The sequence below is a fragment of the Leopardus geoffroyi genome, chromosome B3 (genome assembly GCF_018350155.1).
Source record: "Leopardus geoffroyi isolate Oge1 chromosome B3, O.geoffroyi_Oge1_pat1.0, whole genome shotgun sequence".
In the NCBI taxonomy this organism is placed as follows: domain Eukaryota; kingdom Metazoa; phylum Chordata; class Mammalia; order Carnivora; family Felidae; genus Leopardus; species Leopardus geoffroyi.
Window position 1 is genome coordinate 135,961,313 of NC_059337.1, and position 18,840 is coordinate 135,980,152.

The window sequence follows — 18,840 nt, forward strand, 5'->3', positions numbered from 1 at the left end:
GTCTCTCTCAAAAATAAATAAACATTAAAATTTTTTTTAAATAAAAAAAGAAAGGGGATAAGATTCATTATTATTATTTTTTTTTGGAAGAGAGTGTACATGCATGCATGTGTGCACTCATGTGCCCCCACAAGCATGAGCAGGGGAGGGGCAGAGGGAGAGAGAGAGAAAGAGAGAGAATCTTAAGCAGGTTCATGCTCAGCACAGAGCTTGATGTGGAGCTCCATCCCACGACCCTGGAATCATGACCTGAATCGATATCAAGAGTCGATGCTCAACCAACTGAGCCACCCAGGTGCCCCCAGATTCATTTTTTTCCCAGGTGGATATCAAACTCTCTAAGTGGTTCATGCATTTTCAATTTTGACATGCATTTCCACATTGCCTCCCCCCATAGAAGTTGTATCAATTTACATTTCTGTTAATAATATGTAAGAATATCTATTTCTCCACACTCTCGTTAACACAACATGAGTGTATGTTTGTGGGATTTTAAATTAAACATTTGGCTTATGGCCCAAACAAAACAAACAAAACAAAAGCAATTAATTGAGGTTGCAAACTTAGGACCACCAATCCTGGTTCAATTATTCATCTCAAAAATGAAGCCTGGGAAGTGGGACAGTCTGCTGAAGCTCACACAGCTAGGAATAAAACTATGATCAGAACAAAGGTCTTCTTACAAGTTCAGCCTAAATATATTCTAGTTCATTATAGTCTGATACAATTATTTTCTGATAAAATTGAGTCAGAGATTAAGACACTTGACACTAATCGATAGCCACGTAAGAATCCAGATCATCCCATTTCTGCCTCTTTCCCATGCTGTCTCAACTCGTACATTATTATTCATTCATTACTCGATATGTCAGACAATCCACCATGCTTTGACGATACAGCCACAGACAAGACAGATACTCCCTGCCCTCCTTCACGTAACCACTCTTGTGTAAATGCTATGAAGCAGAAGAATAGGGTGGAAGAAACAGCTGTGTGATGCTAGTCAGGTGGGAGACACAGAAGGGGAGTCACTCCCCACAAGGAGCTTATAGTTTTGCATCTGGGGGAGGCAAACACTCTGAGATGTTAGCGTATCCAGTTTATTAGGAAATCTTGACTCACTTGGGGCACCGCAAGGAAATAAATTCAATTTCTTCCATTCATTCTCTTCAACTACACTTTTGATTTGTAGGAGATCCCACTTTTTCTTCTGAATGATAGTTTCTTTGAGACGATCTTGCCTGATTCTAGAACTTATTAAGACAGAGTTGTCCTAGTATTTAACGTTCAGCTCTGTTTAATTTCTTCACTTAGATTCGAGTTATCACCTGGTATCATTCCCTTTGGGTTGCAGGATTTCCTTTAATATTTAGTATATATTATATATTATTATGTAGTATTTATTTCTCTAAGGCAGATCTACTAGCCACAAATTCTCTCAGTGTTTATCTGGGAATGTCCTCATTTGACTTCATTTTTGAAGGGTAGTTTTGTTAAAGAATTCTTGTTTGACAGTTTTTTTTTCTCCTTTGGCCCATCAAATACGCCATCCCACTGCCTTCTGTCCTTTATTGTTCCTGATGTGGCATCAACCTTTATTCTTATCCCCTGTATGTGATGAGTCACTCAAAAGTCAGGCAGTTTACAAGTCTGCCTGCCCCATCTTTTATTCTACTGGGCTTTCTAGTGTCTCCTCTGTATCTGTGCAAGGCTTTGTATTGAGCCAGGATAAGAGAGCCAGGCTCTCTCAAGATTCTCCTGAGCTTACACAGCCTTGCAAACAGCCTCCTCCCAGACCCCCAGAGTATGTGGGAGCTTATCAAAGTCCGTTATGGCTGCCTCATTACCTGGATCTCCCTGCTAAACTTCTAGGAGGCTTTCTTGTCAGTTGTTGGCTCAATCAATATTGCAACCTTGGGCAGCTGCAATGTTGGAGTTCCAAACGGAGGCTTCCCCTGGGTCATGAGGCTTTTCTGGCTCCACTCCAAACCAAGTTGCCCTCTCCTGCACAAAGATGCTGGCTTCCCAGCTTTCCCAGCCCTGTAGAACAATCTCCATGGACCTTTGGTGGGAATTTGGGCATCTCTCTGGGCTAAAATGTCATACACCCTCACTCTTCCTACCAAAAGTTTAGTGACTTTTCTTGAATAAATACTTCTTAATTTGTGCTATGCCTTTGATTGGTTTCCAGGGAATTGAAATGATTTTTGTCACAGTTTTGTATAATCTCATCATTGCCAATGCTGGGGACGGGATTTGCTGAGTTCCTCACTCTACCATTTCCCAACTCACAATACAGCTCTGGTCATTTAAAACTTTATTCTTAAACTCGATTCCAAGTTCTCCTCCCTGGAGGAGCACCCTCCCTGCTCCCCCTAGAGCAGACTAGCTTGGTTGGCTTAGAGTGGAGGCTGAGGTCTCCGTCCGGTCCCCACATGCCTTCTCTCCCTTCTGTTTTGAGGAGTTAGCTCCTTTGGTGGCATGAGGACAGGGAGGAAGGGAAAAGAAAAGAGCACATTTTCTTACCTACTGGACAAGGCTGTGACCTCTCTCTCCTGGTTGTGCTGTTTCTCTGGCTAATCCAGCCTGGTTTCAAGGACTTCTGGGTGGCAGGTCTCTATATGCTGACTCTCTCAGGGAGTATATGTAAAAATTCTTGAAACATTCTTCTGGGGGCCTGCTGCTAATATATTTGACATGGAGATTTGGCTCTGCTTCAACTTCTTTTATCCTCACCCCCTTCAATGTTTAAGAGCACTAACCTGGCTTGAGTCCCAGACATACTACTCACTCCCTGTGTGACTGTGCAGCTGCACCCCAGCAGACTCTAAGCTTAGGGTAGGTGATGGTCTGGTGAGGTCAGAGGAGAGACCTGGAGACAGCTATTGGGACACAGGTTTACTGGGGTAATTTACATATAGGGAGCCCAGGAGCAGCCGACTGGACAAAGCATCCGCTGCTGGGATCTACATGCAATGAGTTTTTACATCACAGCAACTTAACTTAGCAATTTTCAGTGGCCCTTCCCCTCCTTGGATGGCCAGAGTTTCAAAGAGATCAAGCAAGGCCTGCCACCTGGACAATCTTTCTGTGTGTGTGTGTGTGTGTGTGTGTGTGTGTGCATGTGTGTGTGTGTGTGTGTGTGTGTGTAAAGATTGTTACTCTTTTTTTTTTTTAATTTACATTGAAATTAGTTAGCATCTAGTGCAACAATGATTTCAGGAGTAGATTCCTTAGTGCCCCTTACCCATTTAGCCCATCCCCCCTCCCACAACCCCTCCAGCCACCCTGTTTGTTCTCCATATTTAAGAGTCTGTTATGTTTTATCCCCCTCCCTGTTTTTATATTATTTTTGTTTCCCTTCCCTTATGTTCATCTGTTTTGTCTCTTAAAGTCCTCATATGAGTGAATTCATATGATTTTTGTCTTTCTCTGACTAACTTCACTTAGCATAATACCCTCCAGTTCCATCCACGTAGTTGCAAATGGCAAGATTTCATTGTTTTTGATTGCCTAGTAATACTCCATTGTATATATATACCACATCTTATCCATTCATCCATCGATGGACATTTGGGCTCTCTCCATACTTTGGCTATTGTTGATAGTGCTGCTATAAACATGGGGGTGCATGTATCCCTTCGAAACAGCACACCTGTATCCCGTGGATAAATGCCTAGTAGTGCAATTGCTGGGTCATAGGGTAGTTCTATTTTTAAGTTTTTGAGGAACCTCCATACTGTTTTCCAGAGTGACTGCACCAGCTTGCATTCCCACCAACAATGCAAAAGGGATCCGCTTTCTCCGCATCCTCGCCAACATCTGTTGTTGCCTGACTTGTTAATGTTAGCCATTCTGACAGGGGTGAGGTGGTATCCCATTGTGGTTTTGATTTGTATTTCCCTGAGGATAAGTGATTTTTAGCCTTTTTTTTCATGTGTCGGTTGGCCATCTGGATGCCTTCTTTGGAGAAGTGTCTATCCATGTCTTTTGCCCATTTCTTCACTGGATTATTTGTCTTTTGGATGTTGAGTTTGATAAGTTCTTTATAGATTTTGGATCCTAACCTTTATCTAATATGTCTCCCATTCTGTCGGTTGCCCTTTAGTTTTGCTGATTGTTTCCTTCGCTGTGCAGAAGCTTTTTATTTTGATGAGGTCCCAGTTGTTCATTTTGGCTTTTGTTTCCCTTGCCTCCGGAGACGTGTTGAGTAAGAAGTTGCTGCGGCCAAGATCCAAGAGGTTTTTGCCTGTTTTCTCCTCAAGGATTTTGATGGCTTCCTGTCTTACATTGAGGTCTTTCATCCATTTTGAGTTTATTTCCGTGTGTGGGGTAAGAAAGTGGTCCAGGTTCATTCTTCTGCATGTCGTTGTCCAGTTTTCCCAGCACCACTTGCTAAAGAGTCTGTCTTTATTCCATTGGATATTCTTTCCTGCTTTGTCAAAGATTAGCTGGCCATACGCTTGTGGGTCCATTTCTGGGTTCTTTATTCTGTTCCATTGATCTGAGTGTCTGTTCTTGTGCCAGTACCATACTGTCTTGATAATTACAACTTCGTAGTATAGCTTGAAGTCCGGGATCGTGATGCCTCCTGCTTTGGTTTTCTTGTTTAAGATTTCTTTGGCTGTTTGGGGTCTTTTCTAGTTCCATAAAAATTTTATGATTATTTGTTCTAGCTCTGTGAAGAATGCTGGTGTTATTTGGATAGGGATTGTAGATTTGATAGGGATTTGATGTAGATTGCTTTGGGTAGTATCGACATTTTAACAATATTTGTTCTTCCTATCCAGGAGCATGGAATCTTTTTCCATTTTTTTGTGTGTTCTTCAATTTCTTTCATAAGCTTTCTATAGTTTTCAGTGTATAGATTTTTCACCTCTTTAGTTAGATTTATTCCTAGGTATTTCATGGTTTTTGGTGCAATTGTAAATGGGATCAATTCCTTGATTTCTCTTTCTGTTGCTTCATTGTTGGTGTATAGGAATGCAACCGATTTCTGTGCATCAATTTTATATCCTGCAACTTTGCTGAATTCAAGAATCAGTTCTAACAGTGTTTTGGTGGAATCTTTTGGGTTTTCCATGTAGAATATCATATCATCTGAGAAGAGGAAAAGTTTGACCTCCTCCTGGCCGATTTGGATGCCTTTTATTTCTTTGTGTTGTCTGATTGCAGAGGCTAAGACTTCCAATACTATGTTGAATAACAGTGGCGAGAGTGGACATCCCTGTCTTGTTCCTGACCTTGGGGGGAAAGCTCTCAGTTTTTCCCCACTGAGGATGATATTAATGTTGGGTCGTTCTGGACAATCTTTGTTATAAGGGAGACACTCTGGGTTGGCCACCCCCAATGCCCCTGACCTTGAACACTGAACAACACATTCTGCTGCACATTCTGCTTGATAGGAATATGGACAGAGGAAAAGATTTCTACATTTTCAAGATAGTGATTAACAGGGGCATTCAGGGTATGCTTGCACAAACAAGCTATCCAGCAGGTACCATACAGTGACCGTGGGAAAGTAACTAAATCTCTCTGAATCTCAGTGTCTTCATCTATAAGAGGGGGTTATGTATTAGTTAAGGCTCTCTGTCTTAATCTCTCTCTTAATCTCATTAGTTAAAGCTGTGTAAGATACAGTGCCAAATCTCAGTGCCACCTAAAAGCAAAGGATGGGGCACCTGGCTGGCTCAGTCGGTTAAGTCTCTGACTTCAGCTCAGGTCATGACCTCAGGTTCATGAGTTTGAGCCCTGCTTCGGGCTGTGTGCTGAGAGCTCAGAGCCTGGAGCCTGCTTCGGATTCTGTGTCTCCCACTCTCTCTCTCTGCCTCTCCCATGCTCTGTCTCTCTCTCTCTCTCAAAAATAAACAAACATTTAAAAAATTTAAACAAATAAATAAATAAAAGCGAAGGTTTATTTTTCACTCCTGTAATGTGTTAGACGTGGGCTGCTTCGCATCTTTTTCTTTTCAGGTCCCAGGGGGAGGGAGCAGCCCTAACTGGACTAGCCATTCTCATGAGAGAGGAAACGGATCAAGAGAGCTGATAGAAATATAATGGGTCTTAACACTTTTGCACAGATGTGGCGAAAAGCCTTCCGTTCACATTTCATTGGCCAAAGCAAGTCACAGGATCAAGCTTGACCTCAGGGAGGCTAGAAAGGACACTCCTCCTACAGAAAACATTGCAACCACCTGGCAACAGATAGTGATGTATAATCCTCACCAGGAAAAGCTACATAAAACCTGAGAACAAGACCACCTATCACAGGATAACAACAGCACCTTCCTTACAGTTGTTGTAAGAATTAAACGAGGTGAGTGTTGGTGGCATAGTGGTGAGCATAGCTGCCTTCCAAGAATTAAATGAGGTGAGGCACATCCGGTGCATAACCGTATTCTGCACTTAATAAGGGCTCAGAAACTGTTAGATATTATTATTATTACTTCCAGCTGCTGCTGAAAGTGTTTCCATTCGCTAGACTGGGCTGAACCTGACTTGGGAAGAAGAGAAACAGGAATTGTAATCACTCCCAATATTCAATTGGAGAATATAAAACACTGAGTCTAAGGGCACAAGCTTTCGAGGACTGTGGACTCCTCATTAAGACAGATGATTTTAGACAAGCTACTTAACCTCTTTGAGCCTTAGCTTCCTCAACCTGAAAATGGGGATGTATGGGACTATTGTTGTAGGCTTGTCAACAATTAGAGCCAGATTAGCCCAATCCTGTGCACCATAGCAGGAGCTGAGTATTTAATTATTGAGTGTGGATTTTAGACTATTTTCAAGTATTCTAGGAACTGTATGCATAACATAACTACAATATTGCTGTATGGAAAGACCCATTATGGGTCTTTTCCATCGTTTGGGTCTCGGCTTAAAGGTCACCTCTTCAGAGAGATCACACCATTTAAAGTGTTTCCTCCACCTCCAGTCACTTCTCCCTTTTTGTCTGTACAACTTTGATAGCGTTCTTAAAATCGTCTTGTTCAGTCATTGGTTTATTTAAAATCCGTCTCTGCCACTAGAAAGGAATCTCCAGGAACTCAGGGATCTTGTTTTCTGTATTCCCATCTCCTGCCCTGGGTCCTCAGCATCCTTACCCTAAAAACCGGCAGGGGAAGAGGGAAAGGTGAAGGCTGGGGGTCCACCTAGGTCTCACGCCCCGCCCAATCCAGGCCTCAAATTCCTTCCAGGCGGGGGGTACCGCCTCAGTCACCCCGCGGTGCCGCCCAGGGTCCCGCCCCCCTGGGGGGCGTGGCCTACAATGTTATGCCTGCCGCGTGCAGACCGTCGTCCTCCAAGGGAGGAGAGCTACGTCACACGCACCAGGCGGAAGAAGGGCGTGGCCAAGAGCGAGGCCCCCGCAGCCGCCGGCGCCACCGCCTGAGTCGCCTCCAGGTGGCTGTTGTCGGTCCCGGGCCGCTCAGGCAGCTCGGAAGCCACTCTGTTTTGGGGTCCTCGCCGCCCTTCCACGTCTCCCGGAAGAGGAGCGGGGCCGCGGCCGGGCCGGGACCAGGTTTCGTCTGCCTGGCCCTCTCGCCGCCGGCTGCCGAGGTGGGGGGCGGCCCTGGCGGGCGACGAGGCCGCGGTGCAGCCGCTCCAGAGTCCTCAGGTGAGGCGGCAGCGTGAGCCCAGTGGGCCGGACGGGTCCGCCTAGGGCGTTAACGGCCGTAGGCGCGGGGTTGGCGTCCCCTAAGCGGAGACTCTGGTCTCTGCGCTTTTGGGGGGCTGAGGGAGAGGGCAGGAGAGCCCCCTCGGGCCTCAGCCGGCATTGTTTAGTGCCCTGCCCTCTCCTCCCTCCCCGCCCCCAGCCTGGTTTGGCAGCTCCTCCCCCTCCAGAGGTTCAGCCTGGCGGGTGGGGAGCGAAGCGGGGGTCGGTACTCGCCTGCCTGAGATCTGTTGACGACAAAGTCCCTGGGACCGACCGACTGACCCCCAGCCTCCCTTCCTCTGTGTTGACACCTAGCCTTTGAAGCAGACCCTGCCACTGCTGTCTGCGGACCCATCCCCAGCCCACGCACTGTCACCCTCTCTTCATCTCCGTCCCTGTGGGCCATTTCCTGGGGCAATGCCTGAGAAATTAATTACTTGGGGGCACTGCACCTCTGAAGTCCGCTGGAGTTGTCAGTGGGGCAAGTGCCCAGGACCGCTGTTTGTATTTAATTGGATAATCAACATTAAGGCATGGGGTTTTGTTTTAAAGCCCCATTAACTTTAAAATAGGAGGCGAGATATAGGGTTAATAAGTATGCTTTGACTCCTTTAATTAGTAAGGATCATTTGCCGCCCAATCGCCACCAATGTCTGCTTGAGAATAATACTTGACATCTGTAAAGAGTTTAATATGTTACAGAGCATTGCACCTCCATTTTCATTTGAGGTCACATAAACTGTGAAATATACAGGTATATAATAGTCCCATTTTGTAAGGAACAGGTTTAGAGGGTGAGTTTCTTCTTGAGGTTATTCAGTTACTGAGAGGCTAGTTGGGAAAGGCAGCGGTTAAAAAAAAAAAAACTGGGTTTGGCTGACTTAGATTTGAGTTGCTAAGCTGCCATCGAAACTCTGGGATCTTTCAAAATCTTTTCCCCGTTTGTGAAAAAAGAATGTTGCTACTTACTACGTAATGTGGTTGTGAAAATTATGTGTGATAAAGGTAATGATTGTATGGCATTTGACATACAAACTACATTCAGCAGTATTTACAGATGCCTGCTGTGTGCTGAGAATTCAGTGGTAAGCAAAACAGACCTGGCCTTCATCCAGCCACTTCCCTCCTCCTCTTTCCAATAGGAAGAGACAGAAAAAAAATCATACAAAACATGGAAGGTTGTGAGAGTAAAGCCTAGCATGCGAACAGAGAATGATAGAACCTAATCTAGACGGAGAGAAAGAGAACTGTGTTTTGGAGCTCATGACATTCAGGTGAAGTTTAAGAACAAGAAAGAGTTAATGACGAAAGAGCATGCCAGGCACCACAATGTGCACATTCAAGAAATGGTTGTTGACTTTTTTAGTACACTTCTGTATCTGTAAGGACTAATTACTTCATCATTCCGACTCATTCTGGCACACCAAAAAGTACTCAGATCTATTTATCAAATAAATGGCTGTGCAGTCATTTTTTTTTTTATTCTGAACTTAGCCAGTGTGCACACAGTAGGTACTGAAAATGTATATTATTGTAAGTGTACTTTAGACAGATTATATATGTGCACATCTAAATTATCCATAATACTGCTGCATTTAAACATGGAGATTTAGTATCAATCAGAAGTTTCTTCAAGTTTTAGCACCTTAAAATAAACTTCAGGGAATTCTTTTTATTTGGTTGAGCTGGAATTTTACTATATTGATTATTTGCTACTTACGTTTGCTACAGTAACATTTGCCTATTGTTGAAATAGAGTTATAACAGTAGAGATAGCTGTAATTATGGTAATAGCAACTACTAAAATGAGTGTCTACTGTGTGTCAGGCCTTTTGCAGAGTTTTTTTAATAGATTACTTCATCTTAAAGCCGTCCTATAATGTGAATACACTTATTTTCCTCATTTTCCAGGTAAAGGTGCTCAGTTTCAGTGAAGTCGTTTGCTCAAGGTTACATAGCTAGTAAGGGGCAGCGCTAGGCTTTCAGTCCAGGACTGTCTGACTCCGGAGCCTGGTCTTCACTGCTGTGCTCTGCTGTTATGCCATACTGACCACTTTATGTCCTTTTTACAGGTTCACCAATAGGATTATTCTGCTACCATCATGTCCTGGTTTGCTGATCTTGCTGGGAAGGCAGAAGATCTTTTAAATCGAGTTGATCAAGGGGCTGCAACAGCTCTCAGTAGAAAAGAGAACACCGGCAGTATCACATATAACAAAAATGCTGACTATCCTGAACTTCAGCAAAATACAGATTTGACTTATCAGACTGGATCTAAAGCTGCTTATATTTCCTCAGCAGCTGATAACATTAGAAATCAGAAAGCCACTCTCTTAGCTGGCACAGCAAATGTGAAAGTAGGATCTAGGACATCGGTGGAGACCTCTCATTCTGTTGAAAACACGTCTGTTCCTAGGCCTTCATCCCAGTTTGTTCGAAGAAAAAAGTCAGAACCTGATGATGAGCTGCTGTTTGACTTTCTTAATAGTTCACAGAAGGAGCCTACCGGGAGGGTGGAAATCAAAAAAGAAAGGAGCAAGACACCTGTCCTTCAGAGTTCTCGGACAGCAAGTGTCGGTTCTGTGAACACCAGCGTGACCACCGTCAAAACCGTTGAGGAAAATCCTTCTAGGAGCCAAGGCGATGGTAGTTAATCAGCCCTCTGGTTTCTTTTAGAGTTAAGCAAATGGGACATGTCATAACCTGAAATGTTCTGGTAGTGTTTCTCATCCTCTGTTATGTTACCTTTCCCCACTGGTGTAAGGGCAGCTTCTAAAATGTGGAATGAACATTGTAGACAACACAGAAGCCATTAGTCAGCATGCAGTTATAATAGGGACCTTTGAATGTTGTCTGTTGGGTACCTTTACCCAGCCTAGCATCTAAGAAATTCTGCCCAGGATGATTCTCTAAGATATTTTAAACTAAAAAAAAAAAAAAAAAAAAAAAAAAAAAAAAAAAAAAAAAAAAGACAATTTTGAAATCTGAAAGAAAACATAATTTTGGACTTGGAACTATCTCGATTCATTTCTTTTTGGGATGATAAAATAGGAGGCTGGACTTCACATTTATTCTGGATTGTGAGGGCTTTTTCTCTGTGTGTGTGCGTGTGTGTGTGTGTGTGTGTTTACCCCTTGCATCCCTCAGAAATAAAGCTGAGAGACTGAACTTCGATCCGAGTTGAAGGGTTGAAGGCATTGACCTGGTAGTGAAGTAACAGTTTAGAATTCTGGTTTTCATTGCTGTGAAATTACCTGTATATATAGATCTTCTCACCTGCAGAAATGAGGTTAACGTGGTAATATGGCTAATTCAGGTACCTACTAACCATTTTAAAATAGCAAACATGGTAGGTTCTTGCAGAGATTCTTTATAAAGTTGATGATTATTGGAAGCTTGTTATTTTCTTAACTATTAAAGCTTCTCCCGTAGTCCTGGCTGTTGGTGAATAAAATCTGTCAAGATAAAGTGGTAAAGAGGCAAGTGTTTGGGGCTTTCAAGACAGGATCATGCAGTAACAGTTGACTATGTACACACACTCCTAAATTTCTTTTTAACAGGGTCAAGAGGGCGAGAGAGACATGTAAACATAATTTATGGGGCACCTGGGTGGCTCAGTCGGTTGAGGGTCTGTCTTCAGCTCAGGTCGTGATCTTACAGTTCGTGAGTTTGAGCCCCTGCATCAGGCTCACTGCTCTCAGTGCAGGGCCCACTTGGATCCTCCGTCCCCTTCTCCCTCTGCCCCTCCCCCCTTTCTCAACAACAATGACAACAAAACTATAGTATATTAGTATATAGTATAGTAAATACAGAAATTGAAATACGGTTAGAGTATTGTAGAGCCATTAAGGAGAAAGTAACTAAGGTATTCAGGTAAGGATTCACAGGGGCTCTGATTTGAGTTGAGTCTCAAAGAATGAGTAGAAGTTTCCAGGTGAAAAAGAAGAGGGGTTGGAGACAGCATTCAATGCAGAGATTCTGTACATGTTTGGTAGAGTAGTTGTTGTGGGCACAGTGTGTAGGAGACAGCAAAAGAAAATGAAGGTAGCAAAGAAGGTTGGGAGCTGTTTGTGAAGGCCCTTGTATGCCTCCGTTTACATGTTTAAACCCATTATCCGTATACATCATTCTCTCTTAAAGAGTGGTCCCTGGACAACATGCGTTAGAAGCACTTGTGTGATTAATAAAAGTGAATTATTGTGTGCCTCCCCAGACTTCTTGAATCCGATTTTCCGGGGCTGGAGGTAGGGCATGTGATATTTTTGTTGTTGTTCTCCAGGTGATTACTAGGGCCAGATAAATTGTAAGTGCCATAGCAATGGGATGCTAATAGAGGTCTTTCAAAGAAAGTTGATGATATTTTTCTACTTTTAAGGAAAACCACTTACATTTGATTGTAAAGGATGAGTCAAAGGAAACCTGTTGACAGGGAAATGAGTTAGAATCAGTTAATACATGGGAGTTATAAAGATGAAGTTTTGTTTCTCTAGGGCAGGGTCTCAATCTTGGGACTATTGGGTGAAATAAATCTTTGTTGTAGGAGGCACCATCCCTGGCCTCTTAATCCATTCGATGCCAGTAGCATCCCCAATTGTGATAACCAAAAATGTCTCTCTCTTCCCCGCCCCCCTCTCTATGTCTGTCTGTCTGTCTATCTATCTATCTATCTATCTATCTGTCTGTCTATCTATATCTATATAGCCAAATGTCCCTTGGGAGCAAAATCACCCTAGGTTGAGAAGCAGTGCCCTAGGATGCCTAGAAACGTCTATAAATGGAATTGCTGGGTTGTAGAGTGTGACAGGGTTCCAGGTACGGTAGTATACCAGAGTTGTTTTCTCAAGAGGTGTACCAATTTATACTTGAACAACTATGGTTAATATTGCTTCTGCTCTGCATTTTCACCAACATTGGATATTTTCAGTGACTGTGTTTTGTTAATCAGGTGTGTTGTTTTTCTCCTTACTAATGAGGTTGAGCATCTTTTCAGATATTTAACTATGCAGGTTTCGTCTTCTGGGAAGTGCTATTCAAGTCTTTTGATCAATTTTTTCCAATGGGTCATTTGTCTTTTTCCTTATTGATTCATAGATATTCTTTATATATTCCAGATGGTGATTCTTTCTACACCTCCTTCTGTTTTACCTTGGTTTTCCCCCACTTCTCTCTGTGGTATCTCAGTAGAGTTCTTAATGTACATGAATTTAGCATTCTTTTCTTTGTGGTATGTTTTTTTGTGTCTTAGAAAATTTTTTCCTGTCCTAAGGTCATAAGGATATTTTCCTGTATTCTAAAGGTTTTATAGTTTTGCCTTTCATATTTTTATGTTTATTTAAAATTTTGGGGTTTTTTAGATAAACGGTGTAAGGTAGATGCCTATCTAGTTCCATTTTTTCCCCCCATACTGTTATCTCAGCATTAGTCATTGAAAATATTTCCTTTCCCTGTCAATCTGCAATATCACCCCTGGCATTTTGTGCCAATACCACGCTGTCTTTTTTTTTTTTTTTTTTTTTTTAATTTTTTTTTTTTTTTTCAACGTTTATTTATTTTTGGGACAGAGAGAGACAGAGCATGAACGGGGGAGGGGCAGAGAGAGAGGGAGACACAGAATCGGAAACAGGCTCCAGGCTCTGAGCCATCAGCCCAGAGCCCGACGCGGGGCTCAAACTCACGGACCGCGAGATCGTGACCTGGCTGAAGTCGGACGCTTAACCGACTGCGCCACCCAGGCGCCCCAATACCACGCTGTCTTAATTCATGTAGTTTTATAGTGTTTTGATATCTCCTAGAGCAATTTCTCCCATCTGGTCTTTCAAGAATGTTTTGGCTATTCTTGGACTTTTTTGTACATCCATATTCATTTTAGAATTTGCCTTCCAAGTTTCACAAAAATTCTTTTGGCCTTTTTATTGGGAGTCTATTGCTTCCGTTTGGGTGAGAATTAGCATCTTTACAAAACTGAGGTTTCTCACCCATAATAACATGGTACAATTTCAACTTAGTTTTTAAGTGTCTTTCTTTAAGATTTTATCATTTTCTTCATGAAAGTCTTGCATATTTTTTGTCAGATTTATTCCTGGTAGTTTATATTTTTTGAAACTTGTAGATGGCATCCTTTTTAAAGTTTTACTTTCTGTTCCTGATGTATTGGCTTTTGACACACAGCAGCCTACATAGCTCTTAATCTTTTATTCTTCTGTACATTCATTTAGATTTTCAACAACACAATATCTGTGGATAGTGACAGTTTGGTTCCTTCTTAACCCTTTAATCTTTAAAAAGAATCTTTTTCTTGCCTCACTGCATTGGCTTGGGCTGAGAACCAGTATCTTGTTCTTTGTCTTAACCATGGTTTGACAGTTTAACAAAATATAATGTCTTGTTAGTTTTTTTATAGGTACTTTTTATCAGGTGAAGACTGTTTCTATGTGTATCTAGTTTGAGTTGTGTTTTTTTAAGTTTGTTTATTTTGAGAGCGAGAGCGAGCGGGGGAGGGGGAGAGAGGGAGAGAGTGAGAATTCCAAGCAGGCTCCGAGCTGTTAGCACAACATAGGGGTCAAACCCACAGCTGGTGAAACCGGTTAACCTACTGAATCACCCAGCCATCCCTCTAATTTGAGTTTTTATGTTGAATTTTTACAGTGTTTTTTCCTGTATGTATATCATATGATTTTTTAATACGCTTTTTGTTCCTTAATATTAATATGGGATACAAATCAATTGACTTTTTTAAAACCTAAAACCAGACTTGACTTTCAGTTTGCTAATATTCCAGTTAGGATTTTTGCATTTATTTCATAAGTGAGAGTGAACTGTAATACTGTTAGGTTTTAGTATTACAGTTATGTTAGCCTTATAAAATGAATTGGAAAGTGTTCCCTCTTTTTCTGTTGTCTTAATTATTTGATGTAAAACCGAGGTTATTTATTCCCTGAATTTTGCTGGAACTCACTGGTAAAACCATCAGGTCTGGAGTTTTAACTATTGATTCTATTGGTTTCCCATTTCCTCTGTTTTTGGTGAGTTACATTTTTTTTCCTAAGAGTTTGTCTATTTCATATGTACTTTGGGGGATTGTATTTATTTTACTTAATTTTAGGAAAATAGTAAAAGGGTCATAGCTGAAACCTTAACCCAATTGGACACCAACCTAGTCATTCATACTAACCCTGCAGAAACCAAAGCTTGATCACAGATACTACTAGAAGAATATCAGTATCTGGCACTGTGATAAATGCCTATTTTTTAAAACAGTGTTAATGAAGTATAACTGACGTATAATAAACTACACACACTTAAGTATACAATTTGATAGGTTTCAACATCATATACATTTAAAAATTTATTGGCATAATGTTTGTAATATGTCCCTCAAAAGACCATTTTAAATATCTCTAGCAGATTTCTATTTTGTTAATTTCTGGTCTTTATTGTTAATTTTTGCTTTGGGGTTTATTCTGTTTTAAAATTTTGTGTGTGTGTGTGTGTGTTTATTTTTGAGAGAGAGAGAGAGACCGAGTGTAAGTAGGGGAGGAGCAAAGAGAGAGGGAGACAGAATCTGAAGCAGGCTCCAGGCTCTGAGCTGTCAGCACAGAACCCAGTGGCATGGCTCAAACCCATGAACCGTGAGATCATGACCTGAGCTGAAGTCAGACGCTTAACCAACTGAGCCACCCAGGCGCCCCAGGGTTTATTCTGTTTTTATAGCCTTTAACTCATTTTCTTCCTTTCATTTTTGATGTATATATTAAATACAAAAAATGTCTTTTTATTTATTTTTTTTAAATGTGCATTTATTTATTTATTTTGAGGGAGAGCAAGCAGGGAAGGGGCAGAGAAATGGGGAGAGAGAAAATCCCAAGCAGGCTCTGTGCTGTCCGCTCAGAGCCTAATGAAGGGCTTAATCCTACAACCCTGGGTTCATGACCTGAGCCGAAATCAAGAATCGGATGCTCAACCAACTGAACCACCCAGGTGCCCCTATAAATGTCTTTTTAAATACTACTTTATGTATATCCCACAATTTTGGATATATACTTTATTTCTTTAAAAAAATTTTGATTTTGGGGCGCCTGGGTGGCTCAGTCAGTTAAGCGACCGACTTCGGCTCAGGTCATGATCTCACAGTTCGTGAGTTCGGGCCCCGCGTCGGGCTCTGTGCTGTCGGCACAGCTGACACATTCTGTGTCTCCCTCTCTCTCTGCCCCTTCCCTGCTCATGCTCTGTCTCTCTCTGTCTCAAAAATAAATAAACATTAAAAAAAAATTTTTTTTTTAATTTTGATTTTGGAAATTTCAGATATATCAAAGTAGATTTTGATGACTCCCTCCAATAATACCTATTATCTGGCTACATTATCTAAACAGTTTACAGCCGTTCTTATTTCTTTTCTACCCTCCCGTTTTCCATCCCTTCCTCTACCCGCCACAGAAGTATTTTGAAACAAATCACAGATCTCCTATCATTTCTTCTAGAAATATTTCATTTGATGACCCTAGAGAAATGCAAGCTTTAAAAACAAACATCCACACCATAATCACCCTAAAATTTTAATAATTCCTCAGTATCACCTAATACCTAATCATTGTTCAGATTTCAATTTCTCATAATTTTTTTCTGTATATTGAAGTGCACAAATCTTAGCTATACAGATAAATGGCTATTCCTATGTAACCCACACTTTTATTATGATAAAGAGCATTTCCTTTGTCCCTTTGCCTCTTGTCTCTTTCCAGTTCATCTTTCTACCCCATTTCCCCAACAACCACTGTTCTGATTTTTTACACCTTAGTTTTTCTCCTAAGACTTCCATATAAATGGAATCATATAGTATGTCCACTCTCTTATCTTTTTCCTCACCACATTAGTAAGATCCATGGATATATCAGTAATTTGTTCTGAGTATACCACACTTTAGTCTCTTTTATGGACAATAGATTGTTTCCAGTTTTGGGTTATTGTAAATAAAGCTGCTATGAACATTTTTGTTCTTGTCTGTTTGCGGGAAAATGTTTTCATGTCTCTAGGAAGTGGAAAGCTAGGAAGGGAATTACTAGGCGAAATGATAGCTGCATATTTAATTTCATAAGAAACTGAAACCTTTTCCCACAGTGGTTATACCGTTTTGTGCTCCCACCAGTAAAATCTAGGAGAGCTCTGGCTGCTCCATGTCTTTGTCAGCATTTGGCATCGTCCTCTTAATTGTAGCCATTTTAGTGGGTGTGCATTGGTTCTCGTGGTTTCAATCTGCATTTTTCCTTGATCACTGATGATGTTGAGAACTTTTTTATACGATTATTGGTCAGTAGTTTCTCTTCCTTTCTGAAGTGTCAGCTCTTTTGCCTGTACTGTTACTATTTTAGTCCATTTTATCATTTAGCTATATAACTGTACCTAGTTTTTTTAGAGCAAGTTAAAAATGCATCTGCATCACATTTTGTAACAAAAGCAGGATGAATCTGAATTTATGAATCTCTAGCTCCTTGAGTAAGACCTTTTAGACTCAAGTTTGGTATGTAACAAATTGCTCCGACATATTATTACTCTCCTTGCCTTGAAACCCACAGCTGTTCTTTCGTGCCTTTCCAGTATTTTCACTGTTGGGACTTGTCTCTTTTTTTAAGAAAATAAAGCCCAAAGGGAGACTGAAACCCTTTTTACCTAAACCCAGCCACTTAAATTCTCTCTGGTTTTCTCCTTCCCAGAACTGTATTCTTGTGTCTGTTCTGCATCACCATTCATTCAGTATATCCAGACTTTGAGATCCTTAGAGGTCTGTAGCCTCCAAGTAGGAGCATGAAATTTCATCAGAAGGAAGTCTATTGAAAATTTAACCTGTATTTTATTTAAATTTAAGCCGTCATTTTAGCTGTAGCAGTCAACTTGAGCCAAAAGGCATTCTACCAAAGTAAGCTACTAACGTGTATGCAGTGCCTGTTCTGGTGTAACAAAAGTGTATTCTTTTTTTTTTTTTTTTTTTTTTTTTTACAGAAACCTCTAATAATTCAGACTCTGGCCATGAAGTTCAAGAGGATTCTTCAAAGGAAAATGTATCATCAAGTGCTGCCTGCACTGACCACAACCCAGCACCTACTCCTGACGGCAAATCACATGAACTGTCTAATCTTCGGTTGGAGAACCAACTGTTGAGGAATGAGGTTCAGTCTTTAAATCAAGAAATGGCCTCATTACTTCAAAGATCCAAGGAAACTCAAGAAGGTAGAGCCTTATTTCAATTGTGCAGGGTTAGGAATTTAACATTTCAAAAATAAACGAAGATTTGATTACATCAAAACTTAGAAATATTTCAGATGAGACTTATAAAATAGCATTTTCATAGAAACAGGGCCCAGATTTAGAAGTGAGACCAGTCATCCTCCCACTGACCTGAACCAGAACATTGGCTTGTTTGGTCATTCTTTAGGAATCATGAAATTTAGGGACTGAGAACGGAACATCAGTAATCATCTGATTCATTTGATCGATTTATTCTGAGCATTCAGGGGGAGCTGCTCATGAACCAAAGGTGTGATTAAACAAAGTAGTGGGCACCAGTGGGCAAGGTCACGGTATTGTGCTGCTCCTGGGGCTGTAAAGCAAAAATGGAATTCAGTTTGGAAAGTACTGTCTCGAAATGTGCAGTGAAGTGGCCCTAGAGTAGAAAACCCTTGGATTCCTCAGAAATAGGTAATATAAAAGTAAAAAAATCCCACAAGTGAGGTAGTGGTGGGGAGTATGTTAATGTTAATGTAAGTGTGGCCAAGGGAAAATAAGAGAAGTCTCTGCCCTGGATCCTGGCAGTGATTAGAAAGGAGTGTAGGGACAGTGGGAAAGTTTGGCCAAGACGTGGATGGCGGCCCAGAAGAGTCCAAGAGGAAGGAAGTTTAAGACTTGTTGGGCTGACTTTAGAAAAAACTTCACTTTACCAGAATAACGTGGACATAGAAATAGAGCCTTTCCTGAAACCAGGTAGAGTTTGCTTTGATGTTAATTTTGTTTTGCCGGCAGACTGTTGTTACAGATCATATGTAAGGATGTGGAAATCTTTACTGCACTGTTCTTTCTAGATTTAAACAATAGGGGGCACCTGGGTGGCTCAGTCGGTTAGGCGTCCGACTTCAGCTTGGGTCATGATCTCATGGTCTGTGAGTTCAAGCCCCGTGTTGGGCACTGTGCTGACA

The 18,840-nt window shown here is 41.4% G+C and overlaps 1 protein-coding gene across 1 annotated transcript in view; it reads left to right on the forward strand.

The window, feature by feature from the left end:
- Positions 1 to 7,433: 7,433 nt before the first annotated feature.
- The window catches only part of GOLGA5 (golgin A5), a 34,471-nt gene continuing 23,064 nt past the window's right edge, over positions 7,434 to 18,840 (forward strand). Inside the window, exons 1-3 of the mRNA XM_045448285.1 lie at positions 7,434 to 7,618; positions 9,730 to 10,303; positions 17,651 to 17,878. Of these exons, the coding sequence (XP_045304241.1) occupies positions 9,760 to 10,303; positions 17,651 to 17,878 (772 nt within the window). The 5' untranslated portion in view covers positions 7,434 to 7,618; positions 9,730 to 9,759. The remainder of the gene's footprint in view (positions 7,619 to 9,729; positions 10,304 to 17,650; positions 17,879 to 18,840) is intronic.